The following is a 25,884-nucleotide window of genomic DNA, read 5'->3' as shown; positions in this document are numbered from 1 at the left end:
TTTGTTGTTTTAGACATGAATGAGGATAGTGATGCACCTCTGATTCTAGGTCGGCCCTTTTTAGCAACTGCTAAAACTATTATTGATGTTGGTACAGGTGAATTAATACTTCGTGTAGGTGACGAAATGATTACTCTCCAAGCTCGTGATTCTGTTAAGACATCTAGTGATCGAGATGATTATACGAGTTCTGTTAATATTAATAACCTTATGGCTCAACCTTTTTTGCAGGGAACACCTCAGAAAAATGCAATGGAGCCATATTTCAGTCCATGCAATAGAAACAGAACGACTCATGAATAACAAATGCTACAAACCGATGAACTAGACGAATGGTGGACACATGTCAATGAGAAACCTAGAATACATGATGCAAAGCCAAAGCGACGCCATGATGAGCATGTGGATGGAATGAACCAATTTAAGGTTGGGGATAAGGTACTGCTAGATAAAACGGATCCTCGAATTGCCACTTTGGAGCTTGATGCAAACGAATCAAATCCCTTTGGGGTACTGAATGTCTTTCCATACGGTACAGTCGAGGTAACTCATTCTGAATTCGACACATTTAACGTAAATAGTACTTGACTCAAACCTTACTTTCATAATAAAATTGATAATGTGAAAGAGGAGTTTCGACACCATGAACCACCGTGACCATGCGAATACGAGGTAAGTCAAGCTTAGACTTTAAATAAGCGCTTTTCGAGAGGCAACCCGAGTGTTAACACTACTAATTTTCTTAATTTTATTTCATGATAATTTTAAAATTAATTAATTTTAAAAATTTTAAATATATATATATTTCTGACCCACACAGCCTGGACACATGGGTGTGTCCTAGGCCGTGTGCACTATAAGGGGTTTGACAGTGAGTTACATGGCCTGGCGACATAGCCATGTGACCCACACGACTGGACACACGAGCGTGTCCTTGGCCGTGTGGATCCTGGGACATAATTTTTCAAAAAAATTGACTAATTTTTCACAAAAATCGACTATTACACGGCTTAAAATAGTCCACACGGGCGTGCGACACGGTCGTGTGAAACCTGGAGCTAATTTTTTTCATTTTTAAATCAAGTTAGGGAGTTACACAGGAAAGGCACACGGCCGTGTATGAGACATGGCTGAGCCATACGGGTATGTAAGGTTTCACACGGGCGTGGGAGAAGCAAAGGAGGTTGCACATGGCCTGGACACACGGGCCTGTCTGAGGCCGTGTGAAGACTGGGCCTATATTTTTAAAATGCACACGGGCTAAAAAGGAACCACATGGACATGTGACACGACCGTGCAGCCCAACACAGGCCTCACATGACCATATCACCCATTTTAAACCCCTAATCCCCTTTTAATTTTTTTTACTTCATCTTCCTCAAATTTCACTCCCTAAACCCTAGCCGTCGCTCCCTACAATCACCCCCTCTTTGGCCACCGTTGTTCTCCACCACCCTCACACCCTCTCCCTATTTTCTCTTTTCCTTCTCCTTTCTTCACCTCGTGAGCACCCAAGCCCGCACCCTCGTCAACCTCGCACATTCCCTTTCCCTTTCCCTTTCCTCTTCTCACCGTCAGACCACCCCACGACCAACCACCACACCGCCCTCCCCTCTCCTCTCCCTTGGCCTTCTCTCAGCCTCGTTGCGTGCCAATCCCACACCCCGACCACTGTGCACACCCTTCACTCCGACCACCGCCCCTATCGCCATCGGTCATTCCTATTTTTCCCATTTTTAATTCTTTATTTTTATTTTATTTTAATTTATTTTTCTTATTATTATTTTTGGTTTTTTATTTTATATTTTCAATTTATTCTTATTAAAATTATTATTTTCTTTAGTTTTTGCTTAGTTTATTTTACTTTATTATTCTGCTTCTTTTTGTGTTAACTATTTAGTCCATGTTGTATTTTTATTTTTATAGTTTGCTTATGTTTTTCTTCACTACTCCCTTATATTTGTGTTATAATATTGGTTATTGCTTTTATTTCTAATATCGTCAGTCTATTTAGGTTACTATATATTTTATTATTCTTTTTATTCTTCTTAATTACTCTTGTTATTTTTTTATTATAAGTATGTCATGATTTGTCTTTTAGTTCTAATTTTGTTATTTTATTTATTATTCTTTATCATTTTCTTCACTTTGATTCATAATAGCTTCACTATATGACTTTTGCATGCTTGGGTCCTCGTCCATACTATTTTAGGAGTAATTTGCTATTTTGACTACTTGGATTTTACAATCTTAGCCTTTGTTTGCATATTTGGTGATGCTTTATTTATTGATGAATTCTTTTCTTTTTCAAGCACACCATCACAAACACTCGTAGCAAGTCCAAGGTCGTCATCCTCGCTTCAAAAAAGCGTAAGACCCCTAGCACGAGCTTTTCCTCGAGCGCTTCCACCGAGGCTCGCCACCCCTATATCCAATTTTTAACAGGTCCCTAAGAAGACTTATTTTAGCTACTTCGACTGCGACCAGTCGACTTAGGCCGATGTATTGATTGGGCCGCTTTGAAGTAGGTCCAGTTAGTTGATCATGTTCGAGCCTTTCTTGCTACAACCCTGTAGGACCGGTTTTTCTCCATCATCGAGCCCATGTACATGGATTTGACTTTAAAGTTTTGCTCAAAATTCTCTTTACAGCATGCCATGACGACTCATGACAAGCCAGGCACCATCACTTTCTGACTCGGTGGCCTAGTGTGCCATATAAGTGTCCCTGAGTTCAGCACTACTTTGGGACTATAGATTGAGGAGTTTATGAGTGCCGAGAACTTCCTCCGCTTACATCGACACATCCACTACTCGCCATCTAGTTGTTGGGTAGATCTTACGGTGAGTACAACACCTTATGATACAAGTCTCCCTTCGGCTTTACGGTATATTCATGCCCTTTTAGCTCATACTTTGACTAGTATGAGAGATAGCACAGGAGTCATTAGTACTACCGATGCATATTTTTTATGGAGCATGGCCACGAGACATATTTTTTATTTATTCTATTTTATCTCCCTCACTTTTCGCCATCAAACAAACCGCAACAGGAAGGGTCCTATCTGTTTAGGCCCTTTTGTGACTCGACTTGCTCAACAATTCGGTCTCCTCGACACGCCAGAGCAGTCCTCTATGCTTACACTCACCGACCAGATGTCTCCACAGGGAATATCGAGCATGACCCATATGAGGATGATCGAGCGATTTCGTGGAGTAGATCCTTCTCAATACCAATTATTTCATTCTAACTCTCAAAATAAACCCGAGGACTTCACTGATGATGTCCCTTTCCATCACGGGGACCCACCTCATCCTCCACCTTCGAGTCACCGTCCTGTTCCTTTTGCTGCTACTTTAGCGAACCTCTCCGAGTGGTTCACTCGCTTTGAGCAGCATTACTTTCAGAGGTTCGACAGTATTGGCGCGACATTGTAGCAGACTTGTCAGCATCTCCATATCTTCTCTTCAACGCCGACGACTCACGACATCGATGCTTCTGATGATGAGGACCATTAAGTTTATTTGTTTTATTTTTATTTTTATGTTTATTGTTATGTTCTTAGACTTATTTCGTTTTTATCTTTTGAACTATATTTTTATTTTTATGGTTGTTTCTAATCGAGTTAGTAACCCCTTAATCATCTTCACTATTTGTATTTATTTTCTGATTAGTTTGCTCGGAATCATGCACTACATTTAGATTTGACTATAATTTTGATTTTCACTATTCTGGGGATTTCATCTAATATTCAGGGCAGTTTTAGTTTTCTCCCTCTCTTATGATATTATGTTTATACTCTAATTATATCTTTTTGTACATTGACGACAATGTACATCTTAAGTATGGGGAGGTTATTTTTATAATTATTAGAAATCTCTGAATTTTGTCTTGTGTTTAAGTAATTTTCTCATATTTTCATTAGAATGAATTTTTTTATCAATTTGAGATTTTTATTGATGTGTTTTGGATTAATTTGTAGATAATTATGTATTGCTTAATTTAAACTTAAAGACATGAGAGAATCAACCATGATAGGCTATGTTTCAGAAATTAAAATTTTTAGGTTGTTATTGAAGTATTATCTTGAAGTTAGAAATTTACAAGATTGACATCAGAAACCATGATTTTTTGTGAGATTTTGAGCATTTAGAGCATACATTTTTCTTGCTCATTTTTTATTGGTTATGAGTGTGTCAATTTGATTTATTATTCTAGAACTTGTGTCGTTTATACATGTCGAGACCACACATTTTGATTTGATATACTTAGATGATAAAGGCACTTAGGTTTTAACCTACTTATCCCATAAAAAGCCTACCTACATAACTAACCCTAAGTGAACCCCGTTGAGCCTAACACACCGTTTCTTGATTTACCCATTAATGTTAACCCATAACTCTCTCTTTTTTTTGCTGAAACTTTTTCCCATTTTATTGACTCCCTTTTTTGTCGAGATTTGATTTGGTTAGTTGCCTAATTATACTCTTTTGTTTGATTTGCTGAATTATTTCTTATTAATAAAAAAAGAAAAAAAATGAAAAAAAATTGATTATTATTTAGTTCTATGTTGATTGAGCTTGAACAGTTGAATTCATATTTTGAAAAGAAGCTTGTTTTTATTCTTGAATAGTTTTCGATTGTTGTGATTGTTTTTAATTCAGCATTTGCTTATTTTTCTAGTTTGGTAATTTATCAATTCGATCTTGATTTTAACCAACTTTTTCAATCTTTCTCCACACCTTTAACCTAAGCCTCATTACAACCTCTTAAAGACCTTTTGATTTGTGTATCATATCAGTTTATAGTGGTGGAGATTTGATTTTCATGCAAGCCTATGGTAATGACTTTTCATGTTTGACTATTGAGTGCTTATTCTTGAACCTCAAACACTTTAAGTGATTTAAGTGAATCTTTAGTGAGGATGTCGATTCTTGTCAATTTTGAATTAAAGGTAATTACTTAGATAAGGGGAAATACCTATGTTTTCATGCTTTAAAAATGTTTGACTTGGATTGTTTGAATATTTAGTGCTCTTTTAGTTGAATTATCAATGTATGATTATTTGCGAATTATGACGAAACATTATTGATGAGAATTATAAGTTGAGAAAGATTGATTTTAATTGTGAGTTGAGGATTTTGCTTGAGGACAAGCAAAAACTTAAGTGTGGGGATATTTGATAAGCTTGAAAAGTAACATATTTTAATCTCATTCTTAATGCGTTTTTAGATGATTAATTATGTAAATTAGTGAATTTGATACTCCTAATCCTTTAAATTCATGTTTCTATACTTAGGAGAGCATTTGGGAGCAAAAGGAGCAAAAAACGAGCCGAAATCGGACAAATAGAGCTATTTCTAGCATCCACACGGCCTGGGCATTTCTACATGGGCTGGCCACACGCCCATCTGCCAACCCATGTCGATATCGTACCCTACTTCCCAGATACGCGAAAAAACCTAATTTTTAGACTTTCTGAGCATTCTAAAGTCTATAAATACCAATTAGTAGAAGACTTAAAGGAGGCACTCAGAAAAGATGGAAGAAAGCACTCGAAGAACGCCAATAAAATCAACTCGGAAGCGGATCTCCCTCAAGATCAAAAATCTCCATTTAATTTCTTTCGAAGTTTTATGGAGTTTCTTTATGTCTTGTGGTTATTCTGACTTTGAGATGTTTTCATTCAGGATTATGAACTAAATTTCCTAGATACCTAGGGAGGATGAAATCTATGATGAATCTTATTATTTAATTTCTGTTTTTACGCGATAAATACTTGATTCTTGTTCTTAATTATGTATGTTTATTTTGTGTTTTAATATTTTTGGGATATTAATTCATGTTTAATATGCTTATTTCAGTGAAGCAAAAGTCTCTGTTTAAGAGTAGATATAACATAATTGAGTGGAGTTGCATGCAATCCTAGAAATAGGGCAACATAAATCTACCGGATTAGAGTCAAATCTAATAGGGGAATCCATAGATCGAGTTAATGTGACGATAGGGGTTTTAATTAGAAAGAGATTTCAATTAATCAACCTAGAGTCAGTTGTTCTTACTCTCGAAAGAGATATTAACATAATTTAGGGATTTTTACGGATCAATACACAAGTGAATAAATCGTTTAATTCAGATTCATAATAATAAGTGAAATCTAGGTGGGTTCTTTCCTGGGTATTGTCTATCTCATTGGTTACATTTGATTATTTTCCTATTTCATTCTCTGTTGCATTATTAGTTAAATTAGATTAGTAAATTTAGATTAAAAACAATCACTCCAATTTGTCGGCTAAATAATAGAAAAACGGTAATTACTAGTACTTTTAGTCCTCATGGATACGATATTCCCTACTCACCATAACTATACTATTGTTTGATAGGTGCGCTTGCCTTAGTCATTTTCATAGTTAGTTTAGTGACCATCAACTATCTTAACATGTCATCTTTCATCTAACTATATGACTGAATCTAGATCTTATCAGACGATACTACATTTTCACTTCTCTTCAAACAACTATCTTTAGTTATCTAGAACAATTAATCACATGTACTATTCTCTTAGTGGATACTACTTGTTGATCTTACTTTTGGCAGATTCTTATGTTGAATTTGCTAAATCAGATCATCAACCAGATCATACCTTGATTCAACCTACTATATATACTCATACTGATTAAGAACACTCCGGGTCATTCAAAAGAAATCTAAACATCTATATTTCATAGCATAAGAATACCAGATTTGCCAAAAACTTATATTCCAACTATCCCAAATAAGACATGATACTTCTCAAATGTGATAGATATCAAATAATTCATATTTCAATCTTTCATAGCATAGTCTAAATTCATACTAACAAACACTTATACCTTTCATAATATGAATACGCCCATATTCTAAATTAATAGATTACCATGGTAGATACCCTTTTTAAACATACAGATACACACTTCATTTCAAGACCTTCCCTTTAGACTTATTCAATTACATTACAGAATTAAGTCAACCAAACTAAATTTAGACGTATCATAACCTTATCATAGACTTATCTATCAAATAAATCTCAAAATTTATCCAAAACTTACCGCAAGGGCGGATAATCACATTCTACCACACATATATCATCAAATACGCTAATAAAATATTACAAAACTTGCCACAAAATCTTAGCAAATCATGCCACACAAGCAAACATACAAAATCACGTGTTTACTATCTCAGCGAACTTTCATAGTAGGTGTCGTGGGTTTCTCCCTCATGTAATCATACATAATTTCATGTCTTGATCTTCTAGTTTGACCTACACATTATCGAAGGCTTCACCATGAATATTCATACAGTCATATATTGCCATGGGTTTCAACCACATGGACTTACATATTCTCATGTCGTGATCTGCCAAGTCAATCTACACATTATCGCCGGCTTCACCATGAACATTCATACAATCATATATTGTCATGGGTCTTAGCCACATGAACTTACACATTCTTATGTCGTGATCTGTCAGTCCAAGCTTCATTTTACTAAATGCTACACCATGATTGTTTCCATATCATACATTACCATGGGTCTCAACCACATGGTCTTACACTTATTTTCTTATTGTGATCTGTCAATCTGGTTAGCAATATACCTCCATTACCAGAGGCATCAGAAGGGATGCTTTACCCCGAATTTACTTACCCATATTTGTTCACTCATAGCTGACCAGTTCGTATATTCCTATATCAGACTTTACCTACATACTTACCAATCATTTTCTATTCATACAATAGTTCATACATAATATCATCACACACACATAACATCTTTATTATGCTTCACCCACTTACCCGCTATCTAAGGTGTTACCGTTATATATAAGTCTTTACCAGAACAATTAACATGCAGGATTCAGAATAGAGACTCACCAAATACTTGCCTAACTTGTAGCTCGAAGCTCTAGACTCGAACATCCATCTCGACCCAACAACAACAAGAAATGGAACAACCACCAATTAGACCAATAACCTTAGCTTCCAGCTTAATAAGGAAGAGATAATATTTAAACTTAAGAAAAAGAATCAAAAAGTAATATTGAAGGAAGAAGAACTTCCTGAAGAACCCTTCACACACATATATATACTCTCAAATCCCTTTAGTGGAACTTGACATGTGTACTTTGTATCTGGAATTTTTCATTCTTGATGGCCTACAAATTCTAAAAGAAACATAAACGAAAATCATGTACAAATGATATTTGACTAGTCAATCCAGTTGGTTCCTAACCAGGTCACTTTACAACCCAACTAACACAATATTCAGACAAATTAAGCGTACTAAACATTTGGCAGTAACTTTCACCTAACTTATGCTTCGCTTGATATATCATTCTCTTAGATAACAGAATAACCTAAAACATTTATTTACTCAATGGTGGATACTATACACCATGTTTCAATTCGCTAGAAGACTTAACATGACAGATTACACTACGCCAAACAGATAACTTCACACCACACACCTTATTCTTGCACCCATCAGACTTGGGGTGCATCAAGGTAAACAATGTCTCATTACTCAATCCTTGCAAGAAAATACTTTAGGTTTGCCTAATTATATGAAACTAAATTGTGTCTGAATTAGATGCTCCATAATTATCGACATTTACTAAAACTAGTTTAAACACTCCAATTACATGATTTAAGTTGTTCACACTCATAAAATGAAAAAAGAAAAAAAGAAAGAGGCATCATATACCCCATTAATTATTTAGATAATAACTCTTAGAATTGTGATTAATTGAGTAATCAAGGTTAGGTGCTTGGATTATCATATATCTTCGCATCAAAAGATCATGTGACATCTTGAACAAATCAGTTACTCAACTGATCATAATAATTATGAATTAAGTGACCATGGTCGGGTGCTTGCGTTGTCATCTTTCTTCACATCTAAAGATCAAGTGACGCCTAGACAATCCAATAAGATACTTGAATTAGAAAAGAAAAGAATAAAATTTCTTTATGATTGTGAATTTTTTTTCAACTTTACAGTGTCTTGAAATATTTGGTACAAAGTCAACTTTATGAAGCTTAATTGTCTCCTAATTAAAATAATTGTGTGCTTAACTAGACTTGCAAACTAATGTATTTATTATTAAGGAAATGATATATGAGATGCTTAAGGACAAGTATTGGCTGAGTGGGTGCATTTGTTAGTGTGCATATTTGACATGTTTTGGTTTCTAATTTTAGTAAATTTGGGCCATGATTGCTACTAATTCTAATTAATTAAGTAAATTTCTTATAGGTGCAAAATATGCCATAAGGATACTTAAATTTGGAGTCAATTTGTGCAATTGATGCATGTATGATATGTGGTCGAGCCATAGAAAGCAATATGGTTTGTGTGTAGCTTGAAGATGAACAATATGTGAAAAATTGTAAATCAAGTTGGTAATTGTGGAGATTATTTTGAGATAAATAACTATTTTACATTTGATCACTTACAAGATACTCTTAAATAATAAATATTATATTTGGTGATTTTATCATTTTAAAATTTTTGTTTTGTATTCGTCTTCATTTTAGAGAGGAAGTTAGGATAGAACTCCTCTCTATAAATGAGGAATTCAACATTTCCCAATGAGAGGAGAGTATTATTTCAACATTCACAGAGTTACGAGTGGCTAATTCCTGTTTCTCTAATCGATGAGAGATAGAATTTTTGAGTTTATTAGGATTGTGAGATTTAAGTGTTCTTCATTCTTTTCTTGTTCAATGGGTATTTACTCATTCTTCATTTTTTGATCTAGGTCTTTGCCACATCTTATTATTATTCTTAGTATTGCTTCAAGTTGGCCTCTTGTTTGGTATTTAGTATAGTAAATTGTTAGTTGGAATAACTGTATCCGTAATTATCTTTTTATTCTAACTTTTAGTGGCAACTTAGCATAATTTGATTGAACTTGGTGGTCAAGTTGTATTATAGGAATGGGTAATCTAATTTAAATGAATTACACAGTTGAGCTTGTTGGTGAATAAAATTCTAGAAACGTCTTTTAGGATTGTTCAACTAGCAATGATTATTTGTTGAGTTGTTCTCGCAGTTAATTTACAATTTAAGAAAATATTAGTGATTTGAAGTTATTCTTCAATTGCTATAATTGGCTTATCAACGAGTAAGAAGATATAATCTAATCAATAATCAATCCCAATTAAGAGATTAATATTTCACCCGAGGCTAGAGTTTGTCATCATATTGGCTTCCTTTTCATTATTCCAATTTTCCATAATTTTTGTTCTCTTGCTTATATTTATTTCTTTATTTTCGGAATAATTAAACTCCTATTTATTTTCCTAGAAGTTTAACTAATTTCTAATCACAACAGAATTCAATTCTGTGTCCAATCTCTATGGGATTCGACCTAAAAAAAATTTAAATTTAATGGATTCAATGCCCCATCAAAGTATACTACATCTCAAGTTTGAGAGCAATTGGCCGAGGTTGCCCGAAGTCATTTTTGAGTCGTGACTGCCACAATATCCTATTTGTTCATTCTATCGCTCATGTTTCTTTTTCCTATATTAGCTAGTAGGTAACATGTGACAGATTAAATGCCTAGGAAAGCTAAGTTGAGTATTTGCCCTAACGATTGGGTGGCTAATCCACCACAAGAACTTAAAGACGAGTGTGATCTTGCAGGTTTTGCAGCCGTTGCATTTGATAGGGAAAAAAACCATTTTTAGTTTTACCAATCAAATTGGTTTTAATTGCACACATTCCCATTACCATGCCAGAGGGCACACGATGGTAGAGATGTTTCCCATTATTTTGATAACTTCAAATCAACCTGCAATTCAGCTAGTAGTGAAATGTGATGGGAAGATTTTTCTTTTTTTTCTTCTCTTTAATAGGTGTAGACCAAATGCCTTCCAAGTCCGGAGTATTAGACAGTTTTGATCTCATAAAGCATCTTACACCTTAATGACAAATAAAAGTTAATGTTTTATTATACATAGTCTCACTCAAACACTGAAACATCTCCATTCCAACTGCATGAAGCAATTACATTAGACAAGATGGGGTGGAAAGCGATGTCTACACAAGCTTCCTCGTACGCCTTGATCTTCTTGACAAGCACCGACGATCGGGAGTTATACAAGTATATAGAACCATCTGAGGAACCAGAGGCAAGCTTCTCCCCATCCAAGCTGAAATTGCACTTAATTGGAAATCCAGACACTCCATGGCTTTCATACCTTTTATACTTGTCTAGCTTGAAGGGAGGTTTTGAAGAGAAAATGGCAATATAATTCCCATTTGATTGGGCCACAAAATAGGGATCGAATGGATGGTACCTAACACAAGGACAAGTGTAGGCTTCTGCATAAACCTGGAACAATTACCAAAAATGATTCGGCCATAAACAATGAACAAAGTTGTCACCTTACATGTATTCATTAAACATTCTATATGCAACAAATCTAGCTTACCAGTATTCTAGAAGTTCAACACTGTTACCGTTTTCACCAAGACAACAAAAACAGCATCTTAGGTGTCTAAGCCACATTTGGTGTTAAACTTTATCCTAATATCCTATCAAGGTTGTCTTGAATTGCAATATCCATATGAAAAGGGTCAACTGAAAAGATATGATTGGGACATATCCATATCAAAGGGCTAAAGATAGACATTTGTTACATCCCCTTCTATATTTGAAAGGGAAATAGAAGTGACAAGAGTAATTGAAGTACATGACTTTAGTCCAAGGGAACATCAATCTTACACAGGAAAATAGTATTCTGAAATGGCTGATTGATTATCCATCTTTTCTTTTCCATACAAAAAAGAAACACTTTTGTGCATGCATGTGTGCTTTAATGACACGACTCATATCAAACTCCAAAGTCATGCAAATTGGACCCGACTTAAGTTGATGTAACATAAGAGGTAGTATTCAAATGACTCTTAAGAATTGTCAACTTGAACAGAAAAGATAGGTGCCAAGTCTACAAACAAACTAATGGTTCATTTATAAAGCTCTGTAGCATAGAGGCACCAAGTTAAAGTTTGGCCTAGGTTCCCTACGCAGATAAGCCATGGAATTCTTTCTTTTTACTCGATTTAGATGTGTACCAAACCCCAAATTATAATCCTGACTAAGGACGCTTTTGTGATTTCTGCCAAGAAATTATTAACACAGAATGTTCAAATCAAAGCATTATGACCTATGAAGCTAACCTACAAGGGGTATATAGGTTACAGCAAAGCATAGCAGATACAATGGCTATTAGCTAGCCCACCTTGACTGAGTCAGCAAGAAATTTTACTGTTCTCCTCGAAGCATTGATCAATAATAGAAACAATGCGGTTTGAGGCATGAAAGCAAGGGAATGGGTTAAAGGAATTATGTAATTCAAATATAGACTCAAACAATAATTCCTAAAAATATGATTCAATTACTTGACCACACAGTAACAGTGAAGATTTATCCTCGCTTGTTCTGGTAATACTTCAAAAGATTGTAAACAATTTTGTACTTACAGCTTATAAGGTTCAAAAACATTATTATTTTACAATTACATAATGGTAGAGACTTATGTCATGACTCAACACTTACTACATACAGTTTTAATTCGACACAAAAATAAAAATCAATTGTGAGAAGAAACAAAGGTTTAATACGGAAAATGTGTTTCAATTCCTTGCAAATAATCTATTCAACTATCTAGTCATTTTAATTTGTAATTTTCTTTATCACCGTGATAGGAGGCTATGCTCAGGAAGATTATAGCAAAAGGTAATATATTTAGGTTGGAAGATAGCCATAAACTAACTTTATGACAGAACAAAAGAAAAAGAGGAGGCAATATGAGGTGGAAATAGCTCTACCATAAAAATCTCAGCGATGGAGACTAAATGATGTAGAAATATGTCTCTAACCTCATTAGACAGTGGAACCTGTCTAGAGATGTCCCAAACAATAATGGAATTTTCACTGATGTTACACCCGGAAACGTCACTGGAAGATACAAATTGCTTCCCATCAGTGGAGAATTCAACATCAAGAATTGGACCCAGACCTCGAATGTATTCATGGACCACCTTGCCAGTTCTAACATCCCACAATCTGAGTCTGCCCTTCGAGCCCCCAGAAAGGAATAGGTTTGAGTCATCTGGATGGAATTTTATAACTCCAACAACTTGATCATCTCTAAAAATCAGAGATTCAAGACCCTTTTCAACATCAATCAACCTTGATGAACAGTCATATCCACAAGAAAGTACAAATGATCCCTGCTGTGACCATTTAACATCTTTCACAGCTGCATTATGAAAGCTAAACACACGAGCTTTTTTCTGACCTCTGCTCCATACATTCCATATGCAGATTGTTTGATCCATCCCAGCAGAAGCAAGTAGATGAACTGTAAACTAGATCGTAAACAGTTAAAATGGCACTCAGAAGACAGGACCAATAAATATAATGCACTAAAACGAAAAAGGTAAAAAATCGACGGTTTTAGAAAAACAATAGCACACCATGAGTCGGTGACCAATGAACAGCATTAACAGCTTTTGCATGCCCATGCAGAGCTACAGAAAGCTTTCCAGGAATTTGACTTAGCTGTGCACGGCCCTTTGGTTTATGCCGCATTGATGAAAGAACATCATGCGGTAGATCCAGTTCTGAAATGCTTCCAAGAACTGAGAACAGGAGATTACTGTATCAGCAGGAAAAATGACACAAGTTCTTATGATTATAATAAAAGTTAATCTTGACACAAGTGAACAGCTTATGAGTACAACGACGTAGCATAAACCTTATTGTTACTAACACTACACAATAAAAATAATAAGGAACAAACAGATTCACGAATACATTTGTTTTGGTGAATACTTTTATGAACGGGTGAGACTTCATTCTACAAATAGAGGAAACATCCAATTTTTAACAATAAGCTTGTCAAATATTTGGACAGATTCTGTCAACAATTGGGCTTATACATTTATTCGATCTGGCCCTTTGATTAGACGCGAAAAACACTGAAGGATACAGATTTGACTGGTATAACCATCAGACAGGAGCACATCATCAGAACAAACCATGTTAAAATTTTCTTTCTATCATTTGAGGGCTCATATCCATTTGCATTTTGCTTCCCTGACCCTGTTTGAAGTTCCAACCCAATAATTGTGTACACAAAGGAAACACAAGCAATTCTAAAACAAGCTGTAGAATACATGAGTAAGATATTATCATATTAATGCCAAAAAAAAGAGTTAATCAAATTTTGCCATTAGTCCCATGTGCTAAACTGCAAATTTAGTCACTATACTCTAATTTGATCATTTTTAGTCCTTGTACTTTTCGAATTTTGAAACTGTAGCCCTTGTACTTTTCAAATTTTGAAATTTCAACTTTAGTCACTATGTTAAATTTTGTTGTTTCCGAAATTTTAGGCAATAAACAATTATCACAAGGAAATTCAATGTCAACTTACTATTTCCATATAATAGTCACAAAAATGCCACCTCATTTTAGTCAATGAATTTAACGGCTACTAGTACCTGAGTCATGACTTAAATTTCAAAATCCCAAAAAAGTAGTTACTAGAAATGATTGACTCAAAGCACAAAAACTAAATCACAACTAACGCATGTAGAATTTGACCTAACGAATTTAATTGTTACCGATTATGTAAGAAAAAAATACTATAAAAATGACTAAATCCACAACTTAGCAGAATCTGAACAAGACTTCAATACACGATGTAGAGGAAAGAATATGGGCTCAGTGACATAGGCAACAGTAAAAAAATGGCACTAATCTTTGAATGAGATAAGATCATTGAACTATACAAGGAATATTAAATACTCAAATACAGCGCAAAACAATTGAGTCTCGGCTCCAGCCGCCTCCTTGCCAAAAGGTAGTATCAACAACAACAACAACAAAAATTTACATGAACATTTTCTTCCTACCGAGTCACCAATTCAATCCAAAATTTCTCTACTCAATTGAAAACACAAATTAAATCAAGTTTCTAATTTTAAAAATTGATTATTTCATCAATAACAAGACTACCCATTTCCTCTTTTCACTTCGTTTTCAAAAAAAATAATCATCAAAACTGCAACTTTAAACCCAAAAAAAAAAGCCGCTAAAATTGGGGAAATAAAAGAAAAAGGTAAAAGCAACAAGTACCTGATTGATTGATGACATGATGATCCTGGTGAATCGGGTTCGGTTCATGAGCCTGGGAAACCGCACCAGCAAGTGCTCGTTCCCTTTTCGATATATACCTGCCGGGAAGCGGAGCTTCTTCTCTCTTTTGAAGATCCAATGTGGGAAATAGGTATTCGGATTTGGGCCGTTTCGAAGGGCGGAAAGGGAGGTGGTGATGGTTTACAGGTTTGGGTTCAGGGTCGGGTTCGGGTTCGGGTTCATCGTCTGAAGTGTTGGAGTAGGCTTTGAAAAGAAGATCCATGGCTGAACTGAAAAGCTATTTTTCTTTTTCGGCTGCCTTTTTCAGGTTTTTTCTCCGAAAGGGCAAATTGGGTGTTGCAAAATGGCCATATAATTTGTATGCCATTAATCAAAGCCCATTGTATTGAAAAAATGGGGCTATTATTTAACCACTACAGGCCCATGGTCTTAAAAATATGGACCCAAGTGCCTACAAAATTATAAATACAACCATTCTTGGGGCCTAAAATGGACCTAAGGGTGCTGAACCATGCCCATGGCTTTGACAAACGGGGTTTTTATTTAACCATTATAAGCCAATGACCGAATGAAAGATGCTTTACAACATTCATAAATGGGCTTATATTTGTAACCATTGCTACAAGAGCCATTTATTTATTTTTTATATTTGAATGTAAATGTGATAAATTAATTTATTTGGTAATATTTAGTTAATCTCATAACTTATTTTTAACAAAGAGAAGGAAACAATTTTTCCTACTTTGAAGAGATTTTATTTATTTTTTAATTTCAAAGTTAAAATTGTACTAACTATTGTTTATTTTATGTCTAGTTATTGTAAAGGTTAATATTTTGTACACTGGGGGTATATTTTTTTTATTTCACAAGTAGTCTTAAAAAATTGTCATGTCTCTTTTTTCAATATTTTATAATACTTTTATATGACGATTCTCTCCCTGATTGTAAAATCTAAAAATTCTATTCACAGTGTACCAAATATTATATAAAACTTGTTACACGTGTTACTAGAAGAGATATAAATACTTTATTTTTGGATATTATATAAAACTTGTATCCTGTTATTTAATATTGGTTAAATTTTTTTATAAATTATAATTGAGTAATATATATTAATGTGCTAATGAAGTGGAGAAAAACTGAAGATCCTCCCCTCTTGAAGTTTTTCCTTTAATAAATATACTTTTTTTCAATAAAAATACTTGTTACAAATCATAATAAGATATAAAGGGTATTTTGAAATTTTAAAATTGGGTTGATGTTGTTACAAAACTCTTTTTTTTAATATATATATATATAGGTTGTACTATTGTAATAAAATATGGATCTGAACATAAAAACTGGTGATGGGCCCTAAACAACAATAATGACTATAAGAGAATAAAGGGATGTAGGAAGTAGGTCCAACCAATCCTTTCTCTTCATATTTCCATCATCAACCCCTTCAAACATATTTTTTAAAAAATTAAATAATTTGGACCTTACTTTTCCAGGCTCCCCCCATGGTCCTACTCTTCAAAATCATAAACAACTTTAATAAAAAATTTATTTTCAGACTAATTATATACCTTTTTATTTATATAAAGAATAAAGAATAAAGAACAAAGAATAAAACTTTATAAGTTTTGCTATTATTGATGCAAAAATGAGGTCATGCTGTCAAGTCCTTGGCCTAGAAATTGAACCATGTGCCCTAACCCCCACACACTCAAACCTTCTAGGACTGTATATTCTTCTTAACAATATTTTGCAGCAACTGACTGCCAAATTATGGTACTTCATGGGAGTTTTGATAAGATATATCATCTTTTGTCTTCCAGTGGGAAAAAGGGTTATCAATAGTGGTTTAGAAGAGACAAGTCCTAATAATTGAATCAAATGCTCATTCCAATTACATGTTACAAATAAGAAGAGGTTTCAGGTGGGGGTCAAGTCCGACTCATTGTATTAATATCATATGCATAGTTATTTAAGTTAGACTGACTCAAAATATGTATTTTAAATTTTATTTAAATTTGTTTATATTTACAGAAAGAATTAGCTAAAATCCGTTTAGATGCATCAATATTTTTTTAAAAAAATCTAATGGTATATATATTTCTTTTATTAATTTTCTAAACATTTAAAAAATAATATTTTTTAATATTTACATTATAGTACTATATATTCAATATTCATATAATATATAATATAATATAGAAAATTTTAATAATCTTGAAAACGGATCAAATCAAGCACGAGCTATGAATATTTAAGTCCGAGCTCATATCATATCATAAGTATACTTAAATTTTTTTTCTCTATTTTTCGAATGGAACTCCAAGTTTAAATGAATAATAGGTGTACATCTACGTAATTTATTAAGTTTAATGATTAATTTGTGATGGAACAATAATATTGGCAATAATGAATGATATATGGAAAAAGAAATGTAAGCAATTGAATGTTGTTATGGTGTGTGTGTTGTTTTAAAAAGAAAAAAAGGATTTTAGGTGAAAGCCAAGTATTCTCCAAAATATTTATAACCTCAAAGAAAGCAAAGAGAAAAGAGAAAAACATAATAGAAACCGACCAAATAAAGGGGGGAGTGAAAAACAAAAAGGATAAGAAGACAAGGAATGAAACAGCATCCAACCCAAGTATTTCAAATATTGTAGGATTATATGGGAAGAAAGGTGGGGACCAATGTAATTGACTAAAACAAAATTCAATTTCACTATTTAAAAGTTAAAAGAAGAAGAAGAAGAAATGAAAGGGGCTAAAGGAATGTTTCATCAAAGAGGGTCAAGATCCATGTCAACCCCCACCAGGTGGGATGACTAATTAGGTGACAATGACCCATCCCCACTACTTGTCAATTTCTTTATTTTTACACCTCATCTTTGTATTGTAACACACCATGGACCTTAATTTCTTTTATATAACATAAAATTCATGGTGGAAACTCAAAGTACAATTTTCAAACCCCATGGGAGTTTGTAACAAAGTCAATGAAAAGAGAGATGGTCTTTTAAGGCACAACTCTCTTAAGTCTTTTACTTTTGTTTTCAGATTTTTAATCTGTTTTTGCTGCAATTTTGGGATGGAGATAAAAATGTGTGAATATATAAATTTAAACTAAAATTATTGTGCCTAAAAGGGAAAGTGATTTTAGCTTAAACGATGAGATTATAGGTTTAGAGAGTTGGTAAGGATGATTAGAATGTGGACAAGTTAGAAATGGTGGGATTAAACAATGTGTAGACTTGTGACCATATATTAAAAATTATCCTAGATTATGTTTTCCATTAGATGTTACTAGAATAAGAAATTAAATAGGGATTCGATGTTGTTATAATAATTAAATAATAAAAATTGGGTTGAATAAATAAAAAAGTGTTGGTATCCATAACCTCTTGCCTTCTTGGTGTAGCCAACAGCTTTTTAAAGTTTAATTGGCTATTATTATACGGAGATGTTCATCAAAGTGGAAATCTTAGTTGTTCTTTTTTTATATTTTATAAAGGAAATATGAATCATGATGACTGAGCTGTATCCCCCATATTTTATTACACATTCACAGAGTTAATAAGTGTGTAATTACATTTGACTTTGGGATTCAATCAAGGATGATGTCTTCAATAAGATATTTTTGTAAGTTCGACATGAAATTCTTCTATATCTATATTATTACTACTAAATATTTAATTAAAGTGATATCTGGAGTTGATTGTGTACCAATTAATTTTATTTTTCTTGTTGAAAAGGTAACAAATGTTATTAGGGAAGTGTTTAAGTTTTGATACTAAATTCATTTATAAATCATTGGTAAGTATCCCGCAATTATTGTTTTCTAAATGTGTATGAAAAACCGCTTAATAATTGGATTTGAGTATAATTACTTATAATTATATTTATGTGAAATATTTGAGTAACCATTATAATTAACAAGTCTCACTAAATTTAGTAATTGGAGCTTATCAATTATTTACTCTTAATCCTTATAAAGAGTTGAAAATAGAAAGAATTATCTATTGACGAAGTGCTTGTCTTCTTTAAAAATAGTTTGAGTTCAAATTATCTTTATATAAATAAAATTGACAGTGTAATAAAATTTCAAGTGATTTAAATTTCAAATGTTCATCGTCCTAGATGTGACTTAAATTCGAATCGCACTAATTACGTTTGTTATTCAGGCTTTACGCTATTATTATAATTAAAAATAAAAAGCTAAAAGGCTAAGAATGTAAACCATTAAATTTGGTAATGCTGGTTTTTCAACCCTTTACATAATAAGTCAATCACTAAAATTATATCAGTTGACTACTGTTAGATGGTTATTGAATTTATTGACTTATGACTTTGCAAGCAGATATATATAGTCTCTCTAGCATGAACCAATCACATCAAACTATTTGATTTTTAATATATATTATATATTCTAGTGTTAGTGTTAGTGTTAGTGTTAGTGTTAGCTTTGACATGCTCCATTTGCAAACCTTTAAATCCCTTTCAATTTTATGTAGCTAACTAAATTATAATTCTACGACAATAATAGCTTGAAAGAAACAAGTAAACCTACCCATTATGATAAAGGAAAAATATCAGCCTCCATTTTTTTAATATTTTTAATAGTTAGTCATATGTGAAAAGGGATTAGTGTTTTAAGTAAAATATTCAAAACTCAATCAGTTAATTTTTCCTATATAATGCTTAAATTTATTTATAATTTTTTCAATTTTTAAATAAGAGGATAAAACTCATTTAAGCGCGCTTAAACTCACATCCTCCTATAATATGGCAATTAAATTAAGACTCAATTAACAACACCAAAAATTTTATTTCATTGTTTAAAATTTTAATTTTTTTATCGAATAAAGAACATAAAAATAAACTCAGATGCACACAAATGAATCATGCTTATATAGATTTCTCAAATTACAGATCATAAGCAGAGATTATACAACAGACAAGCTCTCGAATGTTACACATGCAATATCAGCACTTCAGATTTAAAATTTCACATGCAAACACTAATCAGATAACAAATGTATTTATATATCATACATACCATACATATCATAACATACTATCACACTTTTAGAAATTTTAGCACATTTAACCTATATCTGTCGCCAGAATGGGGTTACGAGACATTACCGGACAATACACAACTTTCATACATTTAGCTAATCACCACATAAATTTTAACAATAATAATAATTCAATTATGCACATATGTATATACCCAAACGGACATTATCCAATTTTACTAGTCCATTTTGCTAAAGTATCATACATTATTGTTGATTACATCTTTTAATTCCATAATCTAATATATATACATATGCACAAATATGTCATTTATTAATTTACTATCTTACTAATTCGTGTACTAGTCATTTTCAAATGTAAATCAAGCACTTATCATTTACATGCAAAAACATCTCCTAAAACGTAATCATTATATATATATAATATAGAAAACAAATCTACTAATGCATTAAACATGCCAAAATCGAACATATATATATAATAATATTAATACTGTAACATATCACAGATCACTTATAAAACTAATTTCGTAAACAAGACTCATTATACCAAATACCAATTCTAATTACAATATATATATCAATTTAATTATAAAACCATAGTCGAATATTCATATATTCATTAATCATCATATCCAAAGGTAAAACTCTCATACCATAACAATAATCCACACTTCATAAATATAAGAAAATTTAACGTTAACATATAACTAGACATTCAGTTCCATGATTTAAAACACCACTACAAAATCACAAGGTAATTTATATTCATCAATAAGAACTCATTCATCAACTATACCTAATTCCCTTGAATCAAATTATATCAAACCATAATTGCAAATCATGTCAACTTTCAAGACTATATCATCATGCATATACCAAATACGCCATATACTTATAATATACATATTGCTTTCGAAATAGGCTTAAACCATAACTGAATTACTCAACCATCAACAATATGCCAAACACGTCACACACACATATATATATATATACCATGACTGAAATTTGCTTAAACTTAAGCATCATATATAGCCATTTTTGCATGGCTTAATATTTACAAATTCAAAACTAGCTCAAAACACAAACTAGCCTATACATGCCATAAGAGTAAAGTTAAACTTTTGAAAATGCCAAAATAACGATCGATAGTATGTCTGATTACTCTGATGATCCCCGAGCTCGTAACCTGTTTCCAAAATCTATAAAACAACGAACAAACACACACACAGTAAGCTTGAATAGCTTAGTAAGTCATAAGAAAATACATCATTTCAAAGACATCTAATATAATTTAACTAGACCAAATCAAGTAACCCTTAATCACATCTACTCTTATCATACTAGCTAATTCATATAACATCGCAAAAATATTAGTAATTTAACATCATTTGACTGAATACACATATACTCATAAGCACACATTACTCTCACTTTTAATATCACAAATACATCATTTAGTCGAATATGAGCATTCATGTAAATACATATAATTCTCTTTATTTCATGTATAATTTATATCACCATTTCAAATACCAAGCTTGCTTTATTTTCGTTAACATTGAACTTAACACTTACCTGACCCTTTCAGCTCGATTTCACATTCAATCACAACTTGATAATGCTTGTTGAACCATTCAGAACTAAATAGAATACTCGAATAATCATATTTATCGTACAATGCCAACGTCCCACACGTAGTCTTACATGTAATCACGTAGCGATGCCGCTGTCCCACACAGGGTCTTACACAATAACACTTATCGAAATTCCTTTGGTTCACTCAGAACTTTCGTACGTCGAGTTTCAATCAAATCAAACTTATACATACTGTTTCCATATACATATACATTCGGCTATCTCATATTTATATGCACATAAATTCAATTCAACATTTCAAATTCACAAATATTTAAAGTTAACAACATTTATGTTCTTATAGACTTACCTCGGACGAAGACAAACAAGCCGAGATGATTATTCCACAACTTTAGATTTCCCCCGATCCAATTTCGATTTCCTCTTTTCTTGATCTAAATTAGTATAAGTTAAACTTATTTAATCACATGTTCAATCAAATTCATCCATAATCACATAATTGGGAAAATTACACTTTTGCCCCTAACAATTCACATTTTTCACAAATTAGTCCCTATTTCACAAAATACAAAATAAACAAAATTTCATTACACAATAGCTTGGTTGAATATTCACTAAGTTCATATAATTCCATGCATTTCATTTATTTCACATTTTAGTCCCTCAATTTATTATTTTTACAATTTAGCTCTAATTACTCAAAATCATCAAAAATTCAAATACAACATATGTTTATCTATCTCATATCTTTTATTTTCTAACATCAAACAACAAAAATCACAAGCTTTCAACAATGGTAAAATACAAAATCATCACCAAATTCAAAACTTCAAGCATGAGTCTAGTAGTATTCGAAGCAACGATCTCAAAAACGTAAAAATTAACAAAAACCGAGCTAAACACATACCTAAATTCAAGCTTCAAAGTGCCGAAACCTTAAACCTATTCTTTTTCTTTTTCTTTAGCTATATTCGGTCCAAAAAAATAAAGATGAACTAATGCATGTTGTTTTTATATTTTATTAACATATTGAATATATTTACAAATTTAACCTTCATTATTTAATGTAAAACCATTATAAAATAAAGCCATATCCGTCCAATTCTTTTAATTATGGAATAATTTCCTTTTAAGGGCCCCACACTATAAAGACAATAGCAAATTAACACTTTAATAAATAGTTAACAACTTTTATAACTTACGCGATTAAGCCCTTTTTATTAAATCGAGCATCTAAATGATAAAACTTTTAAAAGAAAATTTAGCACACACAAATTCACACAGTATAAACACCAAAAATAATTTTAGAATATTTTTCTGACTCGGATTCGTGATCCCGAAACCACCGTTCCGAATAGGGTCAAAATCAGCTATTACAGAAATAACATTAACAAAGGCAAAGTATCAGATTTCATGTCCATAATACCTACATAACTCCTTTCGGAATCTACAGAATGACCAATTTCGAATTACACTTCAAATATGGGCCTAATGAAGTTTTATGAAAAATGGGCCCACACGCCAGTGTGGCTCACATGGCATGGCACACGGTCGTGTGGCATGACAGTAAGCTTTCCAGCATCACGTCGTTTGCTTTTTTTTAGGTTTTCGTTACACACCTGGCCGTTTTTCGAGTTTAACACAACCGCCACAATTTCAGCACCTAAAAATGACATTCAGAACGAACTAATTAGCAAATGTCATACTAAATTCAATGACTAAATCAGACGCAATCGTTAGAAATTTGGCCTAAAAGACAAAATCAATCCCCCTTCAAACATTCCATTACTCACCCAACAGAACAGTAGTTTCTAAGGCTCACTAATCGTCAAAGGAATTTTCGTCTCAAAATTCATACCTAAACAAATCTGAAATCAATTAAACCAAAATCCTTCAGACCAAAACAAAAACTTCACATACCTTCCTTGGAAAAGAATAAAGCAAATAAATGATACCACTAAAGAGGACAGGAAAACACTTACCTCTATCAAGAACACATTGACAACCTGCTCAAAACTTGCACAACTACAAATAAACACAAAAAAAGCGACGATTTTGGACAAAACGTCTAAATGGCGGCAAATGAACAGGAAGAATGACACTGAAGAACCAGAGTTATTATTATGCAAATAAAAATGAATAGAAAAAGAGTGAAAAAGAGAAATCCGACAAGGGGAAAATGGCAAAGAAGAGTTTCAATCAACAAAAATGAAAAGCTACATAATGTTGAAGAAGGTGAGGGGAAATGGACAACAACACTAGAGAAATTTTAGGGAATTATCTTTTATTATTATTAAAAAAAATAACAACCACCTACCAAATCCTATTAGTTATCCTAATCAATTTTTTTCTCAAAATTTAAAACAAAAATTATTCCCATTTGAACTCAGGACCAAACAAATAAGAGAATAATTAACCATTGAATCAACAAACTCATTTTTGTCATTAGTTGAACGAAAAGAATACATAATTCAGACATTCAAGGATAGGGGTTAGGACAAAAATAACAAAAAATAAAAGGAAATTATTTGATCACAAGATCTTAAACACATAATTAACACTTAGCCACTAAACCAAATTAACTTACTTGGCAAAATTTTCACCCCATTAATTTAAAAAATAAAAATTAAAACACGACCACTCTTGGTTTCACCAACCCAATTTATACTAATCTGATTTTCGGGGTGTGACATTATGATTAGGAAATGAATTTAATTCTACATGAATTGTGTCTTTCTATTTTGGTTAGTTTATTTTATGTCTATATTTCTTAACTATTTTATTCAATATCCTCATTTTGTTTTATTATTTCAACAATAATATTGCATGCAAAAACATTGTCGATAACTTTTTTATTTTGATTCCACATTTTCTCATAGTGACAAACTTATTGAAATATGTTCATTTCACTAGCTTCATCTTCAAGTACCTGAATCTTTTCTGGAGTTTTAAATGATTAGTTATGTCTTGGATCTCTTTCAGAACAACCGCCTCCACTATATGTCCATCTAGATTTCTTATTTTCTTTACGAAAATTTTCATCTTTGGAACTAATCAATCTACCATGCTTCAAGCATACATTTCTTTCATTTATTTTAATAGGTTGTCCTACTGGGACTTTCAATTCAAATCAAAACATTAGCTAGCATATAACACTTGGTTATTTTCATTCGATCAATAAATGCATTTGGTAATTAACTTGCAATAAGGTGAATTATCTTTTAAACTTCTAGTTCAAATTACTCCCTATCAAGATCTAGACAATGATAATTCATTCCAAGTAGTTATTTCATCGAACTATTATTCGCCTCTCCCCTTTAATGTTAGGAAACTATTAAATCAAAATAGTAATCACAGATCATGTCATAATTAAATCTCCAACTCATTCAAAATATATAATAATAAAATGAGACTCATAACTAATACATAATCCCAACTTTTCTTTGAATATCTATTTTGTGCATTGTGGTGGAGCAACTTGAACATATACCCTCACATTAAAAAAATTCTAAAATAGGTTGTATTTAGCTCTTGACCAAAAGCCAATTGTCTTGAGGAGTATTTATCATTAACTTATTGACATGATGGATACAAGTGCCTAAGTATGTAAAATATCATATCTTTAAACATATGAAAAAAGTTTTATTCTCAAAAGCAGTGGTTTGTCTGTTAACTAGAGGCATTTAAGTCATAATAATGCTAAAATTTTTTATACATATAAACAATAGACTTTGTGATACTCACACCATAATCACTTAAAGCCTAGTAACAAACTTACCAACATCAACAAGAATGATCTCAATTGCATAATTTGAAAGTCTTGTTTTTAAACTAATTATTAAACAAGTAATCTCATAAACGACAGGTTGCAAGCTGATAACTCACATGTGATTATCTTGTAGATGCAACTACCAAAATATACTAAAACATCCACTTGATGGATACATGCGACCATATTTCTTTCAGAAATGTAAGAAATTCAATCAACTTTTGCTAGTGAGGTTCTAATAAATCATTTTCTTTGAGAAA

The 25,884-nt window shown here is 32.4% G+C and overlaps 1 protein-coding gene and 1 long non-coding RNA gene across 3 annotated transcripts; both read right to left on the bottom strand.

Annotated features, from left to right (window-relative positions):
- Positions 1 to 10,865: 10,865 nt before the first annotated feature.
- LOC107951778 (WD repeat-containing protein 25) lies at positions 10,866 to 15,592 on the bottom strand. Of its 2 annotated transcripts, none has more exons than XM_016886911.2 (4): positions 15,200 to 15,592; positions 13,534 to 13,698; positions 12,883 to 13,418; positions 10,866 to 11,383 (listed from the first exon to the last, which is right to left on the bottom strand). In XM_016886911.2, the coding sequence occupies exons 1-4, from the start codon at positions 15,480 to 15,482 to the stop codon at positions 11,012 to 11,014; spliced, it is 1,356 nt and encodes a 451-aa protein (XP_016742400.2). In that variant the 5' UTR covers positions 15,483 to 15,592; the 3' UTR covers positions 10,866 to 11,011. The 2 variants fall into 2 exon arrangements, with proteins under 2 accessions (XP_016742400.2, XP_016742401.2); XM_016886912.2 differs by having other exon boundaries at positions 12,934 to 13,418; positions 15,200 to 15,560.
- Positions 15,593 to 21,224: 5,632 nt separating this feature from the next.
- LOC121213815 (uncharacterized) lies at positions 21,225 to 24,049 on the bottom strand. Its single transcript, XR_005909258.1, has 5 exons — positions 23,838 to 24,049; positions 23,649 to 23,723; positions 23,475 to 23,518; positions 22,205 to 22,289; positions 21,225 to 21,458 (listed from the first exon to the last, which is right to left on the bottom strand). It is a non-coding gene; the product is annotated as an uncharacterized lncRNA (long non-coding RNA).
- Between the last annotated feature and the right edge of the window lie 1,835 nt (positions 24,050 to 25,884).

The sequence above is a fragment of the Gossypium hirsutum genome, chromosome D01, assembly GCF_007990345.1.
Source record: "Gossypium hirsutum isolate 1008001.06 chromosome D01, Gossypium_hirsutum_v2.1, whole genome shotgun sequence".
Lineage (NCBI taxonomy): Eukaryota > Viridiplantae > Streptophyta > Magnoliopsida > Malvales > Malvaceae > Gossypium > Gossypium hirsutum.
This window is presented reverse-complemented; position numbering and strand designations above follow the sequence as displayed.

Coding starts and splice junctions, on each gene's coding strand:
- LOC107951778 (XM_016886911.2), bottom strand. CDS start 15,482: ATGGATCTTCTTTTCAAAGCCTACTCCAACACTTCAGACGATGAACCC. Junction 13,699..15,199: donor TCATGTCATCAATCAATCAG/GTACTTGTTGCT, acceptor TCCTGTTCTCAG/TTCTTGGAAGCATTTCAGAA. Junction 11,384..12,882: donor CCATCGCTGAGATTTTTATG/GTAGAGCTATTT, acceptor TAATTGTTCCAG/GTTTATGCAGAAGCCTACAC.